The sequence below is a fragment of the Mytilus californianus genome, unplaced genomic scaffold, assembly GCF_021869535.1.
Source record: "Mytilus californianus isolate M0D057914Y unplaced genomic scaffold, xbMytCali1.0.p SCAF_22, whole genome shotgun sequence".
Classification (NCBI taxonomy): Eukaryota; Metazoa; Mollusca; class Bivalvia; order Mytilida; family Mytilidae; genus Mytilus; species Mytilus californianus.
The window spans coordinates 3,317,829-3,339,676 of NW_026262671.1; the positions used below are offsets into that span (position 1 = coordinate 3,317,829).

Below are 21,848 nucleotides of genomic sequence, written 5' to 3' on the forward strand. Positions count from 1 at the left end.
TTCAAATTTTAATCGTCTGCAAAATCTTTTTTTTCTCATTTGCAACCAAACTAGACATGAATCTTCATATTCAAAGGCTCGTCCTAAACATGCATGAAATTTTTGCCACTGGACGTTAAGCAACCAACAATTAATCAATCAATCATATTCAAAGGTACATGCACTTTCCATTACAAAGGTTTTTTTTAATGTGAATCTGAAATTTTGGATTGCTACAAGGGCAAACATGTATACTGATTGCCTGAAATTGTAAAGATCATATGATTGGTATATAAATTAAAAAATATTGTAGGAATGATCTATTGAAAGTCTAATACCAAATTTGAGTTTTTTTGTAACCAATGGCCAAATTCAAGATGACAACTACCACTGGCACCATTGAACAAAGTTTACAATACATAAATACATATGCGTAGATTTTTCTAAGAAACTTTCTTACACATTTGACTGAAAGCTTGAACTGATGATACTAAGGCGATCCTATATTACTTTTTACCTTTTGTTGCCTAACCGAAATAAAAAACAAATTACCACAAGGGTGAAACACAATAAAACCGTAAAAAATACACATACACAGCTGCTGAGAAACCATCGCACACATTAAAACCAAATCATGCACACTGATCTGTGTCCACACCTGTATTCTAAATAAAATATTTTAACATTAGGCCAATTAAAATTAATTGATAGATTTTCATCCCCGCCCGCCCCTCTGAAATCGTCCCGCCCCGATTTTTTTTATTTTTAAAAATTTTCGATTTCCGGATTTTGTTCGTTTCCGTTACCGGTAGCCGCCGATAATTTCGTTTCAATCAAAACTTCCTGTAGCAAATTTCGGTTTTTGTATTTCTTCCGAGTAATTTAACCAAAATGATGAAGTCGAAACATTCTGCTGCTCTATGATGACAACATTATCTTCCGAGAATAGAGATTTCTTACGAGAATGGCGTGAAATATTCGGGTTACGAGTAACAGGCGGTGTCCAAAAACACAAATCGTGGTATGTCACAAATTTCAGTGATTAAAAAACCGTGGATTTTTTTATTTATACAATGACTCTGTGTCAGGAAATTTGGACTGTGAATGATATCCAAAGCGCAAGAATCGTGGAACACATTGCTACAAAAAAAATATGACTGGAATAAAGAAATTGACACAAGCACGAACTTGTGCGATCTATGTTTATAACCATATATTGAGTACAAAAAGTCGGCCAACGTTCAAAATGTATTGTCACGAAATAGAAGTTCATTCATAATAAAAGTTCCATGTGGAAGAAATATTCTGTAATATTATTTCCACTGGGACAAATATTACAGAATGTGTTCTTAACGGAATAAAGGGTATAGACTATTTGTTCCAACTGGAACAGATATTATGACATTGTTAATAACAAAGGTTCCAGGAGAACTTCTGTTAGGCGGAACAAATATACGTTGACAACTCTAGTATTTTCAAAACAGTTTGAGTTTTCATTTCACTCTGTACTCATAATACTTGTAATGGGCACTACAAACCATAGCTTAGAAAGCAAAATAAATTTGATGTAGGTAGTCTAAAAGAGAGCATTTCTCCACCTTTTTGCTATTTACTAACAATAGGTTTCTAAAACGGCAATTAAATGTAGAACAGTGGTTGCCAATCAGAAATATTATGAATTAGAAAAATTATGTAGAATTCCTTATATATACATAATATAAACTTAATATTACCCTTCCATATGTACAGTCTGATTGAAAACATCCCCCACTATCTACAAAGGCAAATGGATAGTAGGGGGTGGTTTTAATCAGACTGGCATATGAAGAACAAGTCACAAAAGGGTTTCGAAGGAAATAAAAATAAAAAAATAAAATCTTCCCACCCGCCCCATTTTTTTTCAAAAATTTGGATGAAAATCTACTAATTAATTTTAGTTGGCCTTACCTTTAATACAATGTATATTGACGGGTTAGAAATAATTGTTCAAAATAAGATTACCAAACTAAAATGTCCATACTTTACCATACTTTAGACCAGTTTTAATTGAAACGTTTCGTAATGTAGTTTTTTCGTGTCTTGTAGATCTCGACTCTCCAGCTATACATCTCCTATTAAGCTCTTTATCATCAAGTGTTACACACCGAACATAATTATTTATTATTGTTTTTTCACTTTAATATAGGAATGAGTACGTTATGATGTGTTATTGTCAAGTTATTATCATGAAAATAACGCATTACAGAAATACTCGTCACCATGAATTGGCTACACAATTTATGTCGAGAGAAGTTACTTGCCATCCAATAATGTCTCCCTGGCCAATAACAATACGTTCATTATCAGACACGTTGAGCTGTGTTGATTTGTGAAGGTCTTGTGCTATTGAAAACAATATGAATCTATGATATAATTCTTTTCGTTTACGTTTAAAGTAATACATAGATTTCTAAATTTCAGAACATGTGTGAGTCGTCATATTAATATACATACTGAAATGGCAAATTTAGTGTTCCCATAAGGAAACCCAAGAAATTATTTGGATCAGCAACTGATAAATATAGATGCTGAGCTTTTATAACATGACATACTTTGTGCGAGTTAGTTTTTTGCTCTAGGAGGCTGTTTTCAAGGAGTTGCGGATAAACAAAGGAAAAGCTGAAGTCATGTGTAATATCGCGGAATGATAAAGTGGTCCCCCAGAGCCGGGCAACTAAAAATTGTGTGCTTTCATTTTGATAAACATAGCACTGCATCGAGTGTGATGTCACAATAGTAAATTCGGAGGAAAACAAGAACATTTGACGTCATAATCGAATTTTTACCAATGAAGAACAGAGATCTGACGAACAAAAACTTAATTAGATACAAATAATCAACAGGTCGGGAAACGAAAAAATCGGCTAAGCTTTAATAAAACGATTATGTAATATAGCCTTGTGTAGAATAAAGCCTAATGTCGTGACTAAATACATTGTTTTAGTGTGATGCCACACACTTGAAGCTGAATGTACCGAATCAATAGCACCCGATACAAAAATAATCTCTTTATATTTTTTCTCTGATGTGAACACTATGGTCAATATTGACTTTTTAAAAACAACATCTGTCTTCAATTTCATGTTAAAGAAACAAAATAATATTCGTTCTCTATATTTTGTGGGTTTCAAATAAATTCTGTGTAGTACGTAAAACATTGTACGGATGATATATTTAAACATCAATCTCCAGTCGTTTTTTATGAATGAACTTACACCGATTGACCTCGGGACATGGGGTGTTAACGACATCATTGAGTATTTGGTTTTAATTCTGACGTAATAACATAAGCATTGTACGGGAAAGTGCACGAGTTGGAAAGTCGTCTAAACATAATTGCCGCTTCAATTTTGTTCTCAATTTGTTACAGTTTTAAAAGCTTTTGATTTACAGTTGTGATGTGCAATCAACTGTTCTATATAGCATTTAAGTTATATACCTGAGATATGTACTTGGTTGGATCCAACAAATTTGTATTTGTGATTATCTGTCTTTCTCAGGATCACAAATGTGATACTTCCAGTTTTTACAGGAACAAACTCCCACATTTTTACTCTCCCACAACAATTAACAGCAAATATCCCATCCAGAAGCAAAAAGCCGGATCCTGAAAATAATTATAATATACAATAAAAAAAAATATCTAAAATGTAGAAACTATATGGAGCAAGTTTCAAAATTATCGTCGGACAGCCTTATAAAGCGAACCCTATCGTATTATAGCTAGGAAAAGTATGAACAAATATATTATTTAAACATGAAATACACAATTCTATCGGAATATTGTGTACTGTTTTAATATTTAGTTAAAATAAATGTGTTTTTGATAAGCAGTGTTTCTGAAGAATTTAGATATCAATTTTATATCTAGATTTAAGATAATAATAATACCAGGAGATGTATCTTCCTTCAGATCCAAGAAGGATTTTGATAATGAATGGTGAAAATTGTTGTCATCACAATCTACAAATAGAATACATTTTAATACATTTCCCTTTTTTTCCGGGAAACGAGAATATATATATTCAATCAATATAGAATATTTTTCGTCTCTATAGCCAACTCCTTTTAGACCTATCTAAATGTGTACAAAGTACACATCTGATTTTGCAGTTGGATTTTTGTGACATGGTTTTGTTAAAGGGAATAAAATGAAATAGAGACTTTATTTACCGTTAATAAAATGAGGAATTGTTAAAAAGTTTGACTCCAGACATAAATGGCCTGCGTCCTGAGTAACAAATTATTAATGTTTCACATTTGATCCCTTTTACTGAGTGTACATTGCCTTGATATATTTATTAACTTTGAAATGCTCAATTGTATCATTCATTCACACGATATTTTTCTGTTGTTTTTGTTTTTGTATTTGCGACCGTGTTTTCATCGTCGTCTGATCTGTTGTTTTTTTTTGCGACCGTGTTATCATCGTCGTCTGATCTGTTATTTTTTTTTGCAACTGTGTTATCATCGTCGTCTGATCTGTTGGGTTTTTTTTTGCGACCGTGTTATCATCGTCGTCTGATCTGTTTTTTTTTGCGACTGTGTTATCATCGTCGTCTGATCTGTTATTTTTTTTTTTGCGACCGTGTAATCATCGTCGTCTGATCTGTTATCTTACCGATTGTGTCCTATTGAGTCCTATTCCCGATTGGAACATTTTATCTGAGTATGAATTTGCATTGCGGCTGCGTGATTCATGTATAGAAGGAGTCACTTACCATGTCAACGCACTCGGACTCGCTTTTTTGAGAGTTAATGCAAAAACTCATTTTTAATTTGTTACATTGATTTGCATTTGCTCAGTCGATATGTGAGATTTGAACATCGGCAAACTACTGTTGTTTTTCTTTTTTGTACCCAATTATGGTTTTTGATAACTTTTCCCGCTTTTTATTTATAAACTTTTAAAATACGTTTTAATTGTATAATTTTCTAATGACCTCAAAAAGTTAATCAAGTCTTTAATTTTATTAGATATACATGTTTTTTACAAATTTGATTGAAACAACATATCATTCATTTGTACATTAAGTTGATGAACACCTTCTACATGATTGAGTTATGGGACTGTCTGTCAGTTATTTGCAATCAACTCTACTATTAGACTGTTATTTAACCTAGCTGCAGTAGTTTGATGACATAATTGTTTCACGTTAAGAGTTGTTACAATAGTTTTAGGATTATGAACCGTCCCTTATATAGTTTTAAAGCCAAAATTCAAAGAGCATATATTTATAGATTTTACTGATGAAATCCTTCATGTTTATAAGACATTAGTCTTTCAGAAATCAATATTTCTTTAAATGTGTCAACCACGAATGCTGATAAACAGTTTTAATATGATTGTATAAAAGAGTTCTGTAATATTTTGGTGGATGATTTGCGTCTACAAGTTGACATTGGATTACAATACATAAAATCTTTAAGAGTTCTACAAATCATTGTCAACTCAACATAACGGTAAAATATTGTCAACTATACATAATAGTATACAATTCTATCAAGAACTGAATATTCCGTCCAAACATTCTTTAAATGTTTACATGTAAACCATTGCTACATTTAGGTTTTGGCACATTTAGAAATGGACAGAGAGGGTCGGTTAAAACTTCACTCGTAATGGAATATAATCAGTTGGATTCTATCAACATAGTCATAAAACCTTGTTTTTTATTTCATAAAAATTACGTCACATCAGTTTTAAGCGGAACATAATGTTAAAGGAGTAAGCTAAACAAAGGGAAATGCTTAACCTTTGGCAGTGTTGGTGTTTCAAGTAAAACAAAATGACATGTGAGCTCTTACTCATTATCGGTATCCACACTCTAAATATTATATGCATAGACAGTTGACATGCGACGGTTGTGTAAACGCATTACACGCAATGAAAATCATCTCATGATTCTCTGATTTTATTTCATGTAGTGCTCGGCGACAATACAACGAAATGTACATTATGTGCAAGAATATATGACACAAACCACACTAATCGTCCTTCAATTTTCGTTAATTACAAATACAGTTCCTAGTTTTGACAGTGTTTCACTTACATTTTTCTCATAAAATATCCACTCCAGTATATTTCGTCGCGCATGTAGGGGAATGAAATTACACTGTAAACAAACTTGGTGGTCAATTTAAAGTTCAATTTAGTCGTACGGTCTAGTTCAAAAAGGCTGAAATGGTTACGTATGCAGCTGACAAATGACCCCTTAACATGAACCTGTTCTTACTAAGAGTACTGAGAGCTGATGAAGAGTTTTTGCAATACAATTTATTTTAAAGCAGTACACTACATGGTTAAACAAAGAGATTGGTAGCTCTGAAGGGGAAACTGCCATCGTTTCCATTAAAATTAGTAGATCTCCCGAAATAATTAAACTGCACTTGTATTTAATATCTATTAATATTGACAACATCTTAGATACACACACGAACAATATATTTCTTATATTTATGTTTTGTTCTACATTTACTTCATCCCTAAAATTAAAATAAAACGATTTCAAAAGTATCCCTTGTGAATGTACTAACCGATCCTACATAATCATGTGTTCGTGGCTTCACTAGTTAATCTGTTTTTTGTCTTGAGAGGTTATATGGCCAAACATAAACTTAGATTGCTATGCAATGACAAAATGTGCATGCGAGTGTTCCATGCTCTGTTAATAAGGTCATAATGTTTACGTTTACTGCGAATTTGGACAAGGAATCAGATTTTTGCATGAGGGAGATACATTCCTTAATTTAAAATTAATTCAAAAATGTTATAATAGCAAATTTTGATCAATGAATATCGGTATTTTAATGCCAGTATAAAAGTACTGGCTACTGGTCTGATGATACCCTCGGAGACTGACAGTCATCAGCAGAGAATCGACTCAGTAGTAATATCAGATGAAACAATACCAAGTTAGAAAACTTTCAAACAGTCTCAGAGAAGAAACGTTCAAGGAGTCATTGCTGTACACTTGTAGAATTATGTCAAAATCCTATAACTTCCGACAAAATGTCAAGTCACTGGACAGTAGGATACATATCTCATGATGCCAAACAATCCTATGTGTGCGAACTTTCTATCAAAAGATTAAAGTTAAGATGCACTAACAAGTGCCATTGTACACAAAAATAGAGTATTATCGAAATCCGTGAAAATATTAGGATGTGATACATTAACAATGACATTTCGTTCGTATACCTAAACCAAATAGATTTTTTCCAGCTTTGTACACTAGATGTTTTGATTGTGTGTTATTATAATTTCTCATCATTTTAACAAATATTTCTCAAATCTAAATATTATTCAACTTTGCACATTGCTGCAGTACCTAGCTTATATGATAATGTAAATATGTTTTTTAGTTTTGTATTGAATGATGCAGAAGATGGATTGATGTTACACGTCAAAAAAGAGAGAAAAAAATGGTATACCAGAGGTTATCAAATAAATACCTGAGGTAAAAAGAAGAGATTGCAAACTAATTATGTATACAAACATGGACACTGAATAGTGTTGCACACTCTTGTTTCTACAGACGACCCTTTACAGTCAATCAAATAACCATCCGTTGTGTTAAACTGGTTTAAACAGTTGCGTATTCTCACTTGTTCTCCAGAACCACAAGATTTAGAACATATCGACCACTCAGTCCAAGCATCCCATTTTGCTTCTGCAACATACCCACATAAAATATTATAAATAAGTGGATCTTTAATCTCTTACAATAAAAGCTCATAATATAAGAATCTTGTACACATATTAGATAAAAGTATTCGTACAGTCTGAACAGTACTGAACAACACTTCTCATAAATAGTTGAAGACCAATTGGTGGCCTTCGGCTGTTTTCTGCTCTTTGGTCGGGTTGTTGTCTCTTTGACATATTGACCATTTCCATTCTCAAATTTACTGTGTTAATTTATTTAAGCATTAAAAAAGAGGGACGAAAGATACCAATGGGACATTCAGACTCATAAGTCGAAAATAAACTGACAACGCCATGGCTAAAAATGAAAAAGACCAACAGACAAACATTAGTACACAAAACACAACATAGAAAACTAAAGACTGAGCAACACGAACCCCACCAAAAACTGGGGTTGATCTCAGGTGCTCCAGAAGGGTAAGCAGATCCTGCTCCACATGTGGCACCCGTCGTGTTGCTCCTGTTAGTACAAACCCGGTAATAAGTCTTATTCGGTAGGTCACATTTGGGAAAAGGGGACGGGATTGTAGTTACGACATTAGGAACATATCCGCTATCATCTGTGATCTGGATATTCTGTAACGGTCAACCAACTCGTGATGGCGTCCGTAAAATTTACGAAGGGATGATTTCAACTTCACCAATTGGAAATCTTGGTTTAATAGCTTCCTTGTGAGCAGCAACCCTCTATCAAGGAAATCATGATAGGACATACAAGCCCTGGAGTATCGTATCAACTGGTAGATATATACTCCGTATGCAGGCGCTGCTGGAATGTTGCTACATAAAAATGGAAAGTTCACAATTGGGAAGCTGAAATCATCTCTTTTGTCATAAAGTTTTGTTTTCAACCGACCCTCATTGTCAATTTCTAGTTGTAAGTCAAGATATGAGGCAGACTTATCTGTATCTGTTGTATCCTTTATTTCAAGTTCGATGGGATAGATTCGTTCAACATAGTCACCAAATTTTGAATTATTTAGTGAGAGAACATCATCTATGTAGCGGAAAGTAAAGTTAAAGGATACTTCTAACTTCTTTTCTTTCTTCCTAAGAAGTTCCTGTATGAAGTCAGCCTTATATGAATAAAGGAACAAGTCGGCAAGAAGAGGGGCACAGCTGGTTCCCATGGGAATGCCGATTGTTTGTTGAAAAATAATATGATTCTGTCTGTTTTTGTAAGGAATAGAGTTTATCTAAGTGTTCAATTGAATGATAAGTATAAAACATAACTGTATATTTCTGTATACATCTACAGTAACAGATGTTCATTTTGATATTATCAGCATGGTAACGGTAACCGTAAATGGAATACTTCCGATGATCTGATGACTTCAAATTGGAAATGTGATTTTCAAAAATATGGTTTGTTCGTAGAATAAAGAATGGATAAAAATTCATCTTATCTGCTTGTATTTTCGAATTATCCAATTCGTCCTTTTTGTAATTGATGACTGCTAACTACTATATATGATAACTCAATCACACTTACTTGTGCATATATATTCATATTCTAATTGGGAACATGTTTTATGTAGTTCTTTACAACTAACTATAAAAGTATTATCGTTTGCTGTGAATATGCAATATTTCCTTTCATTGCAATATTGCCTCATTTCTCGGAGAACATCAAAGTTTGACGTAATTCCAGGCACACCACAAGTGTTACTTGCTCTCCAGTTTGCACGTCTCATTTGTATATATCCATCTGGGCATGTCCAAACAGTTTTGGTATCTCTACATACGCTTCCTATAACTGAAATAAAAAAGTTATAATATTTCTTTGTATTATAACAAGAATAACACCCCGTGTGACCGTGAACAATTCGGGTGATCAGCTAAATCACTAATGTCACGTAATTGTAATCGGCGACTGGGTCATTAAAATACAAACTTTTATCGTAAGTAGCTCAGTTTTCAAGTGTTTATATTGTGAATTAACATTGTATGCGAAATTCGAAATTATATATCGTATAACTACGGCGGAAAACGAGCAATAAAGGACACAATTATGAGGGTTTAAAGAAATTTAAGAATGCGATTTTTATTCATCCCCAGCTTGCCTTGAACAAAGATTTCACTTTCCCTGTCTGGCCTGTCAGATTATATCATAGAAAATAGCGATATTTGCGAGATATCTTCCTTATTGTGACCAGTAGCGGCGACCAGAGCAAATAGTTGTGATTAAAACTAAGATAAATGTATCAAGAACCACAGAAAAGTTTGTTTATCATGATTTAAGGCCGTAGATTAAAAAAAAAGCGAAATACTTAGCATAGGGTCTTGAATATGCTTTCCCCTGTTGCCTCATGGAGATTATACGGAAATATCCTAGAAAGCAAAACAAGATGTGAGGTGCTTTCATTACGTTGACCGTTTGCACCTGAAAGAAGTATTAAGTTTCAGTCTTTTAAATGGCTTTCTAAAGGTGTTATGTTGTAGTCCTCACTCTGGCCACGCCAAATCAATATCTCGTTATCCTCTGAGTATAAGTTTGATTTTTTTAAAAGCCACTACTCCATGGTTTAAAAACATGATCAAGGATTAGACGATGTACACACATACATTTTGTACATGTACTAGAATTACATGCATGTAGGTTGGTACCTCACTAATTGGATTTTTTTCTCTCGACAAAACACGTGGTATGTGTGTTTCCATTTTTTAAAGAATCAGCCGTCTTATCTAATCAATAATATTTTTAGCACAAGTTTGTTATATTCTCAATTTGCCTTTCAATAACTTGTAAGTTAGTTTCAGGGAAACGGTTTTATTTTCTTGTTGGCATCTGAAAACTAAAAATAAACAAACAACTTGCATATATATTAGTAAGTTGACAATGAAATATCGTCTTTGGACCGATACCACACATAATTCTGACCATGAATTTAAGTTTTCAAAGGGTAAATGCAGGCGGTGATGCAACCAGTGCAAATCCTTCAAACTAGAAAAGACGTCAATTTGTTGATAAACATAGCGCGACAGGAAAAGCGTGTCAATTCTTTATTTATGGGAATTTTTCACGCACATTGTTACAAGTTTTCTATGTGGTAAAAACTTTTTCCAAAGCCATCAACTACTTAGCAAATCATGCAGATTGATCGAGATATTTTTCCTGAAGAAACAGAATATTTCTAGATGAAATTTGTTTCAGGCTCTAATCGTCAATGATCTGATGTTGATTTTTCTATCTGCTTGTGATCCTGGCTCAAAATGCATTTCACGTCCCTTAGCCTGCTGTCGACCAGATAGCAATGATCCCATGTTACTTTTGTAATATCTCTGTCGGTTTATGAACCCTCGGTCATTTCCGTTCTAGCTCGAATGTAATTAGATTCTACAGTCTCTCTCTGTGACTTTATTGACCTGCACGATTGACACTTACTTATCGAAAAGGCGGCAAAACTTTATGTTTAATTAACGTCTATCGTGCTGTCCCTTTTAATATAACCTCGCTAATACTAAAGGACAGAATGACGGATTTGTGATTTTCTAAATTATCCTTTTGCTAAATGATGCAGGGATGTATAAGAGCTTTACAGTTTTGCTGTAAATTCTAAGCATTCAAAACAATAGCTTTTGCGTAAAAAAACAATATTGTCAGAGGCTTTTTCTGCTGGAACAACCACATATTTGTTGTTATGATATGGTAAAGCAGTCACAACCCTGGGCGTCTTGTAAAGGTCTCATTGAACGTCGTACACATTGAATGCGCTTCTGAATACATGACCAAATAGCGTTGATCCTATAAGATAAAGTGTCAAATTTTTGTTTATCTGGCTTGCACTTTATCCATGTTCTGGCATTATATTCAACTACATTAATTCTAAACCCGATATTCATCTTTCAGTTGATAGGCTGGGGAATTCGCTATTTCGGGCCTTTGACTAACAACTGTCTAAGTTGTTATTTGTGTACGATGCCATGGTTTCCGGTAATAACATGACCAGCGTTCAAAATTGCCAATACAAAATTAAAATGACCAGAACATTACCTTTGAAACAAAATAATCAAAATATCGTGCTTGATATAATAAAATAATGTATATAGCTAGTTGCTGGTTGCACATTCATGTCTCTATAATATAATAATTTTGATCATGGGAAAGGGAAACTGTGTATTAAACCATTACAGTGCGAGTTGAACAATTATACCCAAGATAAGTCATTTTGACACGGAAGGCCGAATACGGTATGCCTTGATTGTTCAGGAATTTTGTGGTGTTTATATATCACATGCGTATTTGTATCGAGATGCTGCCCAGTTGGCGACATGTTGAAAATTGATAACCGGATTTAAAAATCTATTTCGATCACTTATCAAGGAGAATAACAAATGATCATCATACAAATTACTAATTTGAGTGCGGAATTTCTTTTTGCGATGTCATTTGTGTGAGTAAGGTATCCCTTGATCAGTAAGCATACTAGAAGCGTGCGGGAACTCTGGTCATATGGTCATATCTATCTTCATAATTTTCATTCAACGGTACTTGAAGGTGCCAATGGTCAGAACCATAAATAACCTCATGCACCTATTCAGTCGTACCCGAAATATGCCAGTTACATATTTGTGATTATTATAATGCGCTCACAATTCTCAGTATGTAATTCTCAATTTTCATTTGTTAATCTCATTGTTTTTGTAACTGTTAGATTGGCATTGCATCCTAGTATATTTTGTTAAATATCCGAATATAATGCTTTCGAAAAAAAACCAAACTTAAACATAGTTTAGACGAGAAGGACTTGCCATACAAAGTAACACGATTTACTTAAATTTTCATGGCAAATATTAAGTACTAGTGGTTACAAAAACTCATACGAAGGTGTCTACAAAAATACTTATGTAACAAACTATTGAAATATATAAAGTCTCATTATTTTTGTGGCCATATATCACAGATAAATAAAAAAAAAACCTAGACAACGTTGTTCTTACACAACGTAATTCAATCGAAAAAGAACAATACTTCGCTGAAACTATTTAAAATATCTTCAAAATATATGTACGTACATCAAATACACGTTGCACTTCGCCTAAAACACTCAGATTCGTTTACAGTTGTACTTACAAGGACAAGAATTGTCATTACATATTTGCTCATCAAAACTGGTTCCAGAACACCAGGCTCCCAACTCATTTGGGGTCGGTTTTGTGCAACTGCGTGTAACATTTTGGAAAGCACCGTCACAGTTGACCGGACAAGATGTTGTTGTGTTTTTCCAGTCTGACCAACCACCATTTCCTAAGTAAGAATATGAAAAATAAAAATAAAAATTTCACAATTATCAAAAATTATTATGATGCTTATTATTTAATTCCAGTCATATTTAGTTTAAAGGGTTAGATGGTTTTAGAGAAGCTAAACATTACATTGTGTGATACAATGATTGATTTCAAGACAACTGATGTAATAATATTTGTCATCATTTAGCACTTAATTTAGATTACAGAACAAAATCATCGTTACATTTGTTTTGTAAGGTTTAATGATTGATCCTTCCTTATCCTTATGGGGGTAGGGAAAAAACATTTTCAATTAACTAATCATAGATACCAGGATTAACATTTTGTACGCCAGACACGCTTTTCGTCTACAAAAGACTTATAAGTGACGCTAAAATCGTAAAAGTTAAAAAGGCCAGATACAAAGATGTGGTCAACAAGTTTGGCTGTACCTGTAGAAAACTTATTTCAAACGGAACAGCACATCCTAAATTTTACGGTGATGTTGTAAACAGAGCCCGGAGATGTAGATACGATCCGTGTAAACTTATCAATCCTTTAAATAAACTTATTCTAAAAGGTTACCTATTCAACACTGTAATTAAATCTTTGAATATTGTTTTTATTGGTATAAATATTGATTTTATTATCAATAAATTAAAACCATACTAAATATTACACATATTAACTTTCACGGTACTACAATCTGTCAATACCCATAGTTTGGCATTGCACAAGGTCATGTTTTCTCTGACTGTTAATGACGTCTTTACACTAGATCCGTTGGATGTTGATATTTTAGTCTTATATACATGATTTTTTTTTGTTAGTTGTTATTGGCTTTAAACTAGCTGTCAGTAACTGCCAGTACTCTCAGATCTATACTTAGTCTCTTTTTGTTGTGGGGATGTATAAGTACCCATTTTGTTAGATGTATTTCCATTCATATTCATCTGATGAGTTAAGCCTTTTTCAACTGATTTTCATAGTTTGTTCTTATGTTGTACTGTTACACCACTATACCATGTTAGGGGGAGAGGTGAGCGCACATAAACATGTTTAGCCACGCCACATTCTTTATGTGCTTGTCCCAAGTCAGGAGCCTGTAGTTCAGTGGTTGTCGTTGGTTTATATCTGTCATATTTGTTTTTAATAAATTGATTAATTAATTTGATTAATTAATTTAATTAATTGATTGTGTGTTGCTTAACGAAAAGTGGCACATATTTTATGTTTTTCAGGACAAAACTAGTTAGCAATGAATAAAATAAGTAGGTCCTGTAATAAAGGACGTCCGGAATGAAGCCCGCGGATATGTGAACTGCCACTGGAAAAGTAATGTAAATTGAATTGGGACATAAATTTCGCCTTGCAACAGGCCACTTATGGGTCCTCGAAGAGTTGTTGAAAAGGTTCTCAACGTACAGAGAGCATGTCACTCCCCTTCCTCGAGGCATGGGATTTAACGTCCCAATTCTGACAGGACATAGCCGCCTACTTGTACATCCAGCACAGCTTAACGAACGCACCGTTGTGGCAAGTGTTTAACTGCCGGTCGGAAGAAGACCTAAGTGACCTCTTTTCTGTTTCTCAGTCACCCTTAAGGTAAAAAGACAAAACAATGAAATTCTCAAAGAAAGATAATCTTTATGCTTTGTTTTGATTTATATATGTTCGACACCCAACTTTAGTCATATTATTTCTATCGCAATGCTTTAAACATAAAACATATTATGATTTGCAAATCAAATAAGAGAAAGCTGTCTGTTGAGAATAGACATATAGCAGGGCCGATTGGAGATTTTATAGAATGTTATTGTATAATGTATTAATACCCATTATGATTCATTGAATAATCGTGTTGAAATTGCTCTGAAACGAATAAGGACTGTTATAGAATTTCGCAGTCTTATCGATATGGATTCATAAATTCATTAAGGAAATAAGAGCTTAATAAAGTTTGGTGCTTTCGAAGAACTTTTCTGGTTTAATCTTCATTAAGAACATTAAAACAAAAAAAGGGGCATAAAAACAACAGCTAAATACAGTGTATATGCAAGTATGTTATAAAACATCGCAGTTCCAAAATATTGACAATTGAGCTCATGATCAATTTGGCGACGAACTGTCCCGTAGCAACAGTAGCATCCCAATTGTAGAAAAGACATTAGAAGATGTGTGTCTTAATTCAGAATATGAAAGTTATTTTAGAATACAGTCCTGAATAGATGATTCATAAGATAATTATCAAACGTGTCTACAAATCTGAATACTTTCTTCTGGCTTAAACGCAACAAGTTATAATTTTTATTATAGCAGCCGTTTAATCTATCATAAATTTGTGTTCATGGGTACATGTAAAGATAAATATTATGAATGACTAAGGATACTACCATGATTTCAAATAAGCTAGTTTACTGAAAAAAGTAATTATTGTTTGAAACGTGAATGCTAGATGACTGCTTATCCCGCTTTGTACTGTGTGGCTGCAATCCTATTAACCTTTGCCTAACATCTTCTAGTATTCATGGTCAATGTTCAATGTTGTTTGGTCTTGAAACTCAAACACATAAAATGATGTATATTGGACCAAAATGCATTGTCGTCTTATTAAAGGATATAAGGTATAACTCACGTATGCAATTGTACATAACTGCAAGAGATGCAGTTCCGTTAGCACCACATGAACTACCAACATTACTGTTAGAAACGTTAAAAGTACATTCTGTCATCCCGTTACATATATTCCCTATACCATGTAAATCATTGTGACTGCAGGTTCCTTTTTCATATTTGATAGTGGCTATTTCCATTATTTCTTTGAATTCAACTGAACATTTTAGATAAGCTGTTTCTTTTTCCATATAGTGCTTAGTGAAAGGATCTAAAAGAATACATCATGAACAGATATACCCAGTTATTAACTTTAAAATTTTTAAATCACCTTAAGTTTTCTAGCAGTGAAAGTAAATCAATTCTCAAGAAACATTAAAACAATATGAATCTTTTCTCTTTATTTCTTTGTTTCATGAAAACAGCAACGTTTTTAACATAAGAACTTGTTTGCATACCGAAGTTATTTTAATGGAGATTGATTAATTTAGATTGTGTATGTTCTCAAATAACTATTTAGTTTAAAAAGAAGAAGGAATGAATGGTGAACACGTTAGCGAAGATGAAAAAAAGTAAAATTACGAAAATACCAAACTCAAAGGGAAATTCAAAACAGAAAGTCCTTTATAAATGGCAAAATCAAAAGCTTAAACACATCAAACGAATGAAAAACAACTGTCATATTCCTATCTTGGTACAGGCATTTCCTAATGTAGGAATTGGTAGATTAAACCTGATTTTATACATAGCTAAACCTCTCACGTGTATATATACCAATCCCATAGAATTCCATTTAATTGACAACAATGTGTGAGCAAAACAAACAGACATAATAGGTAAAAATGTCAAAAAATAGGGTATAGCAGTCAACATTGTAATATTGTAATAATCACTATAAAAAACATTGTAATATTGTAATATAGTAATAATCACTATAAAAAACAAATATCTATTTCAGCAAAGAAAAAATGGTATATAGACACTCTATAGACATGGTATACAAGTAAAAATGAAAGATAAGAATACATAATTGACCATAGCACAATAACGGGATGTAAGAGTACCAAGCCACGCCAATAGTACATTACCAAAATGGGCTAAAGAGTAAAGGTTAAAAATGTACAAAGACAAATAAAAAGAACACTATAACACGTAATTAAGATGACAAACAACGTCAGTACCTAAAATCTATACTTTGAGACCATCATGTTTTACTTGTGAAGTTGATACGGAATATTTATCAACAATGTCTTGGTATCTACCAATGAACTTTTTTAGAAAAAAGGACGAAACGTTCTTTGACATGACCTTAAACTTAAGGCTTTGGCATTAATTAATTACAAAACAGTTGTTTTTCTCAAATCGCTAAAGGTGTGAATTAAATGATGAATGTCCTAAACTGCGTCAAAAGTTTGATGTACATGTAGTATATTTGTTACAACGCATCTAGACTTACTAGAGCAGTTTTGTGTGTTACAGATTCTTTCGTCTACATTGTTACCAGAACAGTTGTGACCATTTTCATTTGGAGCACGATTTGAACACATTCGTGACTTGGTTTGTACACCTCCACCACACGTCACAGAACATGTGGAATAGTCACTCCATTTTGACCACACGCCATTACCTACAAACAGGTACTTAGCAATTAAACATGAAAAGTAATAAGCGAATAAATTTTATGCAGCTTTAACTTATTTCGAGACAAACATACAAACAATCTCTGATGCATGATGTTTTATTATTAATTATTTTGGCTTTTAACTAGCTGTCAGTAACTGCGAGTACTCTCAAATCGTACATTCTTTTTAATTTGACCTGTTGATTCTATTTGTAATGCTTCTTTTTAGTTATTTAATGTTAACATGGATCTTGTCTATATACCAGCTTTGATTATTTGGTATTACTACAAATTTTCACTTATTCATACTATGAACATCAAAATTATTTCATTTCTCCTTAAATTCTTGCACCTGTACAGGAAGTTTTATCTAGCACTTATTGTATTGTTTTATTGTTACCCATATGTACCAAGTGTTAAATTAGTTTTATTGATATTAAAGAAATTTCTTGGTATTCCTAAACGGAAGATTTTATACACACAGAAGAAGAAGTATACTTAACAACAAAATTATGTTCATTTACCTGTGTATAATATGACGCAGGTTTTTTCAAAAGTGATGATTTTCTAGATATTGTTTAACATTTCACAGTGGTATCAAACTTTAACTTTGTTTAAACCTGTTTATTTACTTTTGACCTTAATTATTCATCCCTTATAATTTTTATTAACTATGTATTTGCAGTCAGGTATCACAGATCAAATTTATTCGTTCATTGTGTGTTAATTTACGTTTTTTGATTGAGTTAAGCCTTCCAATTGATATTTTATTGTGTGTCTTTCTATGTTGTGATATTATATTATTGTTTCAGAAAAGGGAGAAGGTTTGGTACCATTAAAACGTTTAATCCCGCTGCAAATGTTTGCACCTGTCCTAAGTCAGGAATCTGATGTACAGTAGTTGTCGTCTGTTTATGTAGTTCATACGTGTTTCTCGTTTCTCGTTTTTATATAGATTAGACCGTTGGTTTTCCCATTTGAATGGTTTTACACTAGTAATTATTTGGGGCCCTTTATAGCGTGCTGTTCGGTGTGAGCCAATGCTTCGTATTGAAGGCCGTACCTTGACCTATAATGGTTTACTTTTATAAATTGTTACTTGGATGGAGAGTTGTCTCATTGTCACTCCTACCACATCTTCCTATATCTAAACACACACGGAAGAAAAAAGAAGGAGCAACAGTAAATGCAGTACTGTATACATTATTAAATAATATATCGATTTCAAAACATCATAAATAACAACCGATATTTAAATGAACTTATATTTAGAAGCCTGGTATCTATGATGAGTTTATCTACAACTATTCAGTTTGATTCGAATCGATATTTAGAGTTTTTTTAACAGAATTCAAACCAATAGGAAACTAGAAAAGGCTATGGCGGCAATGAGTGTTGACATATTGGTTGCATCGCGTATAAAGGAATTTGCAAGAAATTCTTTTGCAAAGTTTGTTATCGTTTTGATTGGTTCTCCAGAAGATGAAGATCAAATGCAAAATACTAGTTGCCAGCAGACGTCAAACAAACATAACAAGCTTCCATTACCGATTGTGCAGGTGAGGTCAAATATAGGGTAAACATGTTTGTCTTAAAAATGGAGGCTTGTGTAATTAACAATATGCAGATAGCAATTACGTTGTTTTAGATATAAAATTGTTCAAATATCTATCCGTGATATTCAAGCAGACATAATGGCAGTTTACTTAGTTGCTTTACATTAATTATTGTAAACAAAATTTAACTCTGCCTCTAAGTAGGTAAAATCTGTGAGCTGATTTACCCATAATAGACAAGGTTTATTATCGGGGTATAATCGTTACAATATATACTTACGAACACAGTGATAGTTCACGTCAAGTAGATCACTGTCTGTCCCATTTAGAGAACATGTCATGTTAATGTTAATGTTTAAACAAGACTACCAGAATATCGACAATAGAATATACCAGATGATCCTAAACTTTTTGCAATGATGAAAGCAAATCTCGACATTCGCGGCTGATCTTCTAAATTTAACAGATAATAGACTACAACATGTACAATGTGGGTTCGAATGGACCTTTAACCATTTTACATTTTAAATCAATCGTCATTTTTTAGCATTCGAAGCGCTTTTCTCGATTAGTATTCTTGTTAAAAGATAAGGAAACATATAAGTTCAATCTAAATAAAAACCCGGAATGGAATGATATGAATATATGTGGTAAATTTAGACGATGTTCAAGTCTCGATTGTCGATTAAGAAGAGGCACATCAAAGTAACAAAACACTGGCATGAACTCAAAAAGCTTCACCCACAATAAGAATTCACACTCAGTCAAAATGCTATAATGGGGAATAGGAGACAATCGGTAAAATTACAGATCAAACGACTGTACTGGTATCTAAAGAACCATCCCTACTTTAAAAAGAGAGAGAGAGAAAAAATGAAAAGCAAAAACAAATATAAATAGTTTTAAAACAGATATCACAAACGTGAAAAACCCGACATTAAATATTAAGTAAAATGAACAATGGAATTATAATGCTTACAGAACAAACAAATAACAGAAAAAAAAAAAAAAAAAAAAAAAAAAACCGACAAAAATCAAATATACCACATATGTCAGATTGCAAGATAAACCCAACAAAATATAAAATCAAGTCAGCCCTGTTTGTAGTAGGCAATAATAGACATATAATAAATAATAAACTTACATGTGCATAAAAAGAAGAAAGAAAAAAACTCACAGATAACGACTTTACATGTTCATTTTATTCAGTGTTGGAACTTACACATAACACCAAACAGTCTAGTGACAAACATGTTGAAAATATTTGATGTACCTTTGTCGTAATTGAATTTAAACGGCAGATAACGTTATGGAATTATATTTCACTCGTTGTTTATTATTGCGTGTTGCAGGAATATAAACTATGTGTATTAACAATAAAAGATAACGTGTTGAAAACAATGAAATGACTTCTTCCTCCTTCTCTAACCAAGGTGGAAATCCGCTTATTCATTACAACATATTTGGCAAATTGAATACAAAGACAATCCATACAATTGAATGCAAATGATATTTGATTGTTGTTTTTTTTTTCATAAATATTCCTCAGTTATTTCCTAATAAAAATTCCTGTTATATTTGTTATCATGGAATAAATATTCTTTTAGCCACTGTCGAACTATTTAAACGAGGAAGAATTTCTAACATGTATTTTGCGTTGATGGCATAATGAATTAAAAAATTCTAAACATGTTTGAGAAAATAACATCCATACATTCATTAAGCCGATTATGCAGAGAGAGAGTGAGAGTTTTGGTTAATATGTATATGTTGATGACAGGGGCAAACGATACATATGTATATTATTTTTCCAAAATAAACGCATTGGTACATGTTGATTGTGTAAACGTTAGTCGATGAAAAGATGATGAAAATATCTTTCACTTCAGAGCAAAACTAAAAACATCAAAGTCTCCGGTAAAAAAAAATATGTCTTCCTCTAGACCAGTACTTTGCATGCTCTGTGTACAAACACATTTAAACTTCGACTCAGCGGCGTGTCGACTACAAATCAGGGTTAATATTCATATCATATTAACGATGGACGCAAATGACACAAATGAATTAATTCTATTTAAGTAGATTTACTTAATATGTACTATATAAAAGCATTTTCTTAAACCTAACGCACCTAAGCTTCTAAACAACTGAAGATGCGCATAAAACAATTATATGTATTCATTTAAGTACATGAAAAGGTATCTTTAAGTTGATTCAAATAGCGTTTTCGTAATAAATAAGCAGAGGGATTAAAAAGGATCTTTCAAAACAGAGTTTGGGAATTATAATTGCTATTCTTTCATAAACTTTCCTACAAAAGAATTAATTGTTTATATATTAACAGAAATGTTCGTTTTATATTTGTAATCACTAACCTGCGACTGACGTACTCAATATAAATAAAATCGTCAAGGCGATATTAAAAAGTCTTATAGTCTTCATTATTATCGTTACAAATTTAAAACAGGAAGAAAAGGGATTTAACCAGGACATATACTTTAAACAGAGAAATGTCACGCTTATATATTTTTCCAGTATGGTTTTAACTTAAATTCTATTCACATGTACACAATAGTTTGACGTACATCACTAAATTTGAATGCATAAATAAACATAAATAAAAGTTACAATAAATACAATAAAGAAACGTACGCATTGTCGTGCTAAGTTTAACACCACTCTTAATTCAGAAGTATTAATGAACAGTAAGTAGATGTTTGACAGATCCGAAAAGCAAGTGCACGTTATAATCATTACTACAAATCTGTTGGTAAAAAAAGGCAATTTTGTTCAGTAGTTCTACATAATTGTGTGACGAATTGTTTTAAGGTTATTCACTAAATAAAATTAGTATTGGCAAAAACGTAGAAGGCATGTAGGTATCACACGTATCCAAACATTGATCATACATTACAACTTCTCACTGCCAAGCTTTTAACCGGAGATGGAATTATTCTGTTCAGTAGTACTCGATAAAAACTGTAACGGAATAGTTGTTGCACGAAGGGACGGACAAGGTAAACAAATTATAGCCCTTTACTCATTGAATAGCTGTATAAATACAAATACATAGTTGTTAATAATTTCTGACCAATCTTAAATA

At 32.7% G+C, this 21,848-nt stretch overlaps 1 protein-coding gene across 7 annotated transcripts in view; it reads right to left on the reverse strand.

Annotated features, from left to right (window-relative positions):
* Positions 1 to 21,203, reverse strand: part of LOC127732114 (uncharacterized) — a 127,246-nt gene extending 106,043 nt beyond the window's left edge. For 2 of the 7 annotated variants that reach the window (XM_052241170.1, XM_052241166.1), the window contains exons 1-2: positions 21,121 to 21,203; positions 17,025 to 17,195 (exon numbers count right to left, since the gene is read on the reverse strand). In XM_052241170.1, the coding sequence (XP_052097130.1) occupies positions 17,025 to 17,195; positions 21,121 to 21,187 (238 nt within the window). In that variant the 5' untranslated portion in view covers positions 21,188 to 21,203. Of the gene's footprint in view, positions 1 to 9,218; positions 9,483 to 12,800; positions 12,975 to 15,590; positions 15,840 to 17,024; positions 17,196 to 19,025; positions 19,088 to 21,120 lie in introns of those variants that run through there. The other 5 variants (XM_052241168.1, XM_052241171.1, XM_052241172.1 and 2 more) reach the window with 5 other exon arrangements.
* Between the last annotated feature and the right edge of the window lie 645 nt (positions 21,204 to 21,848).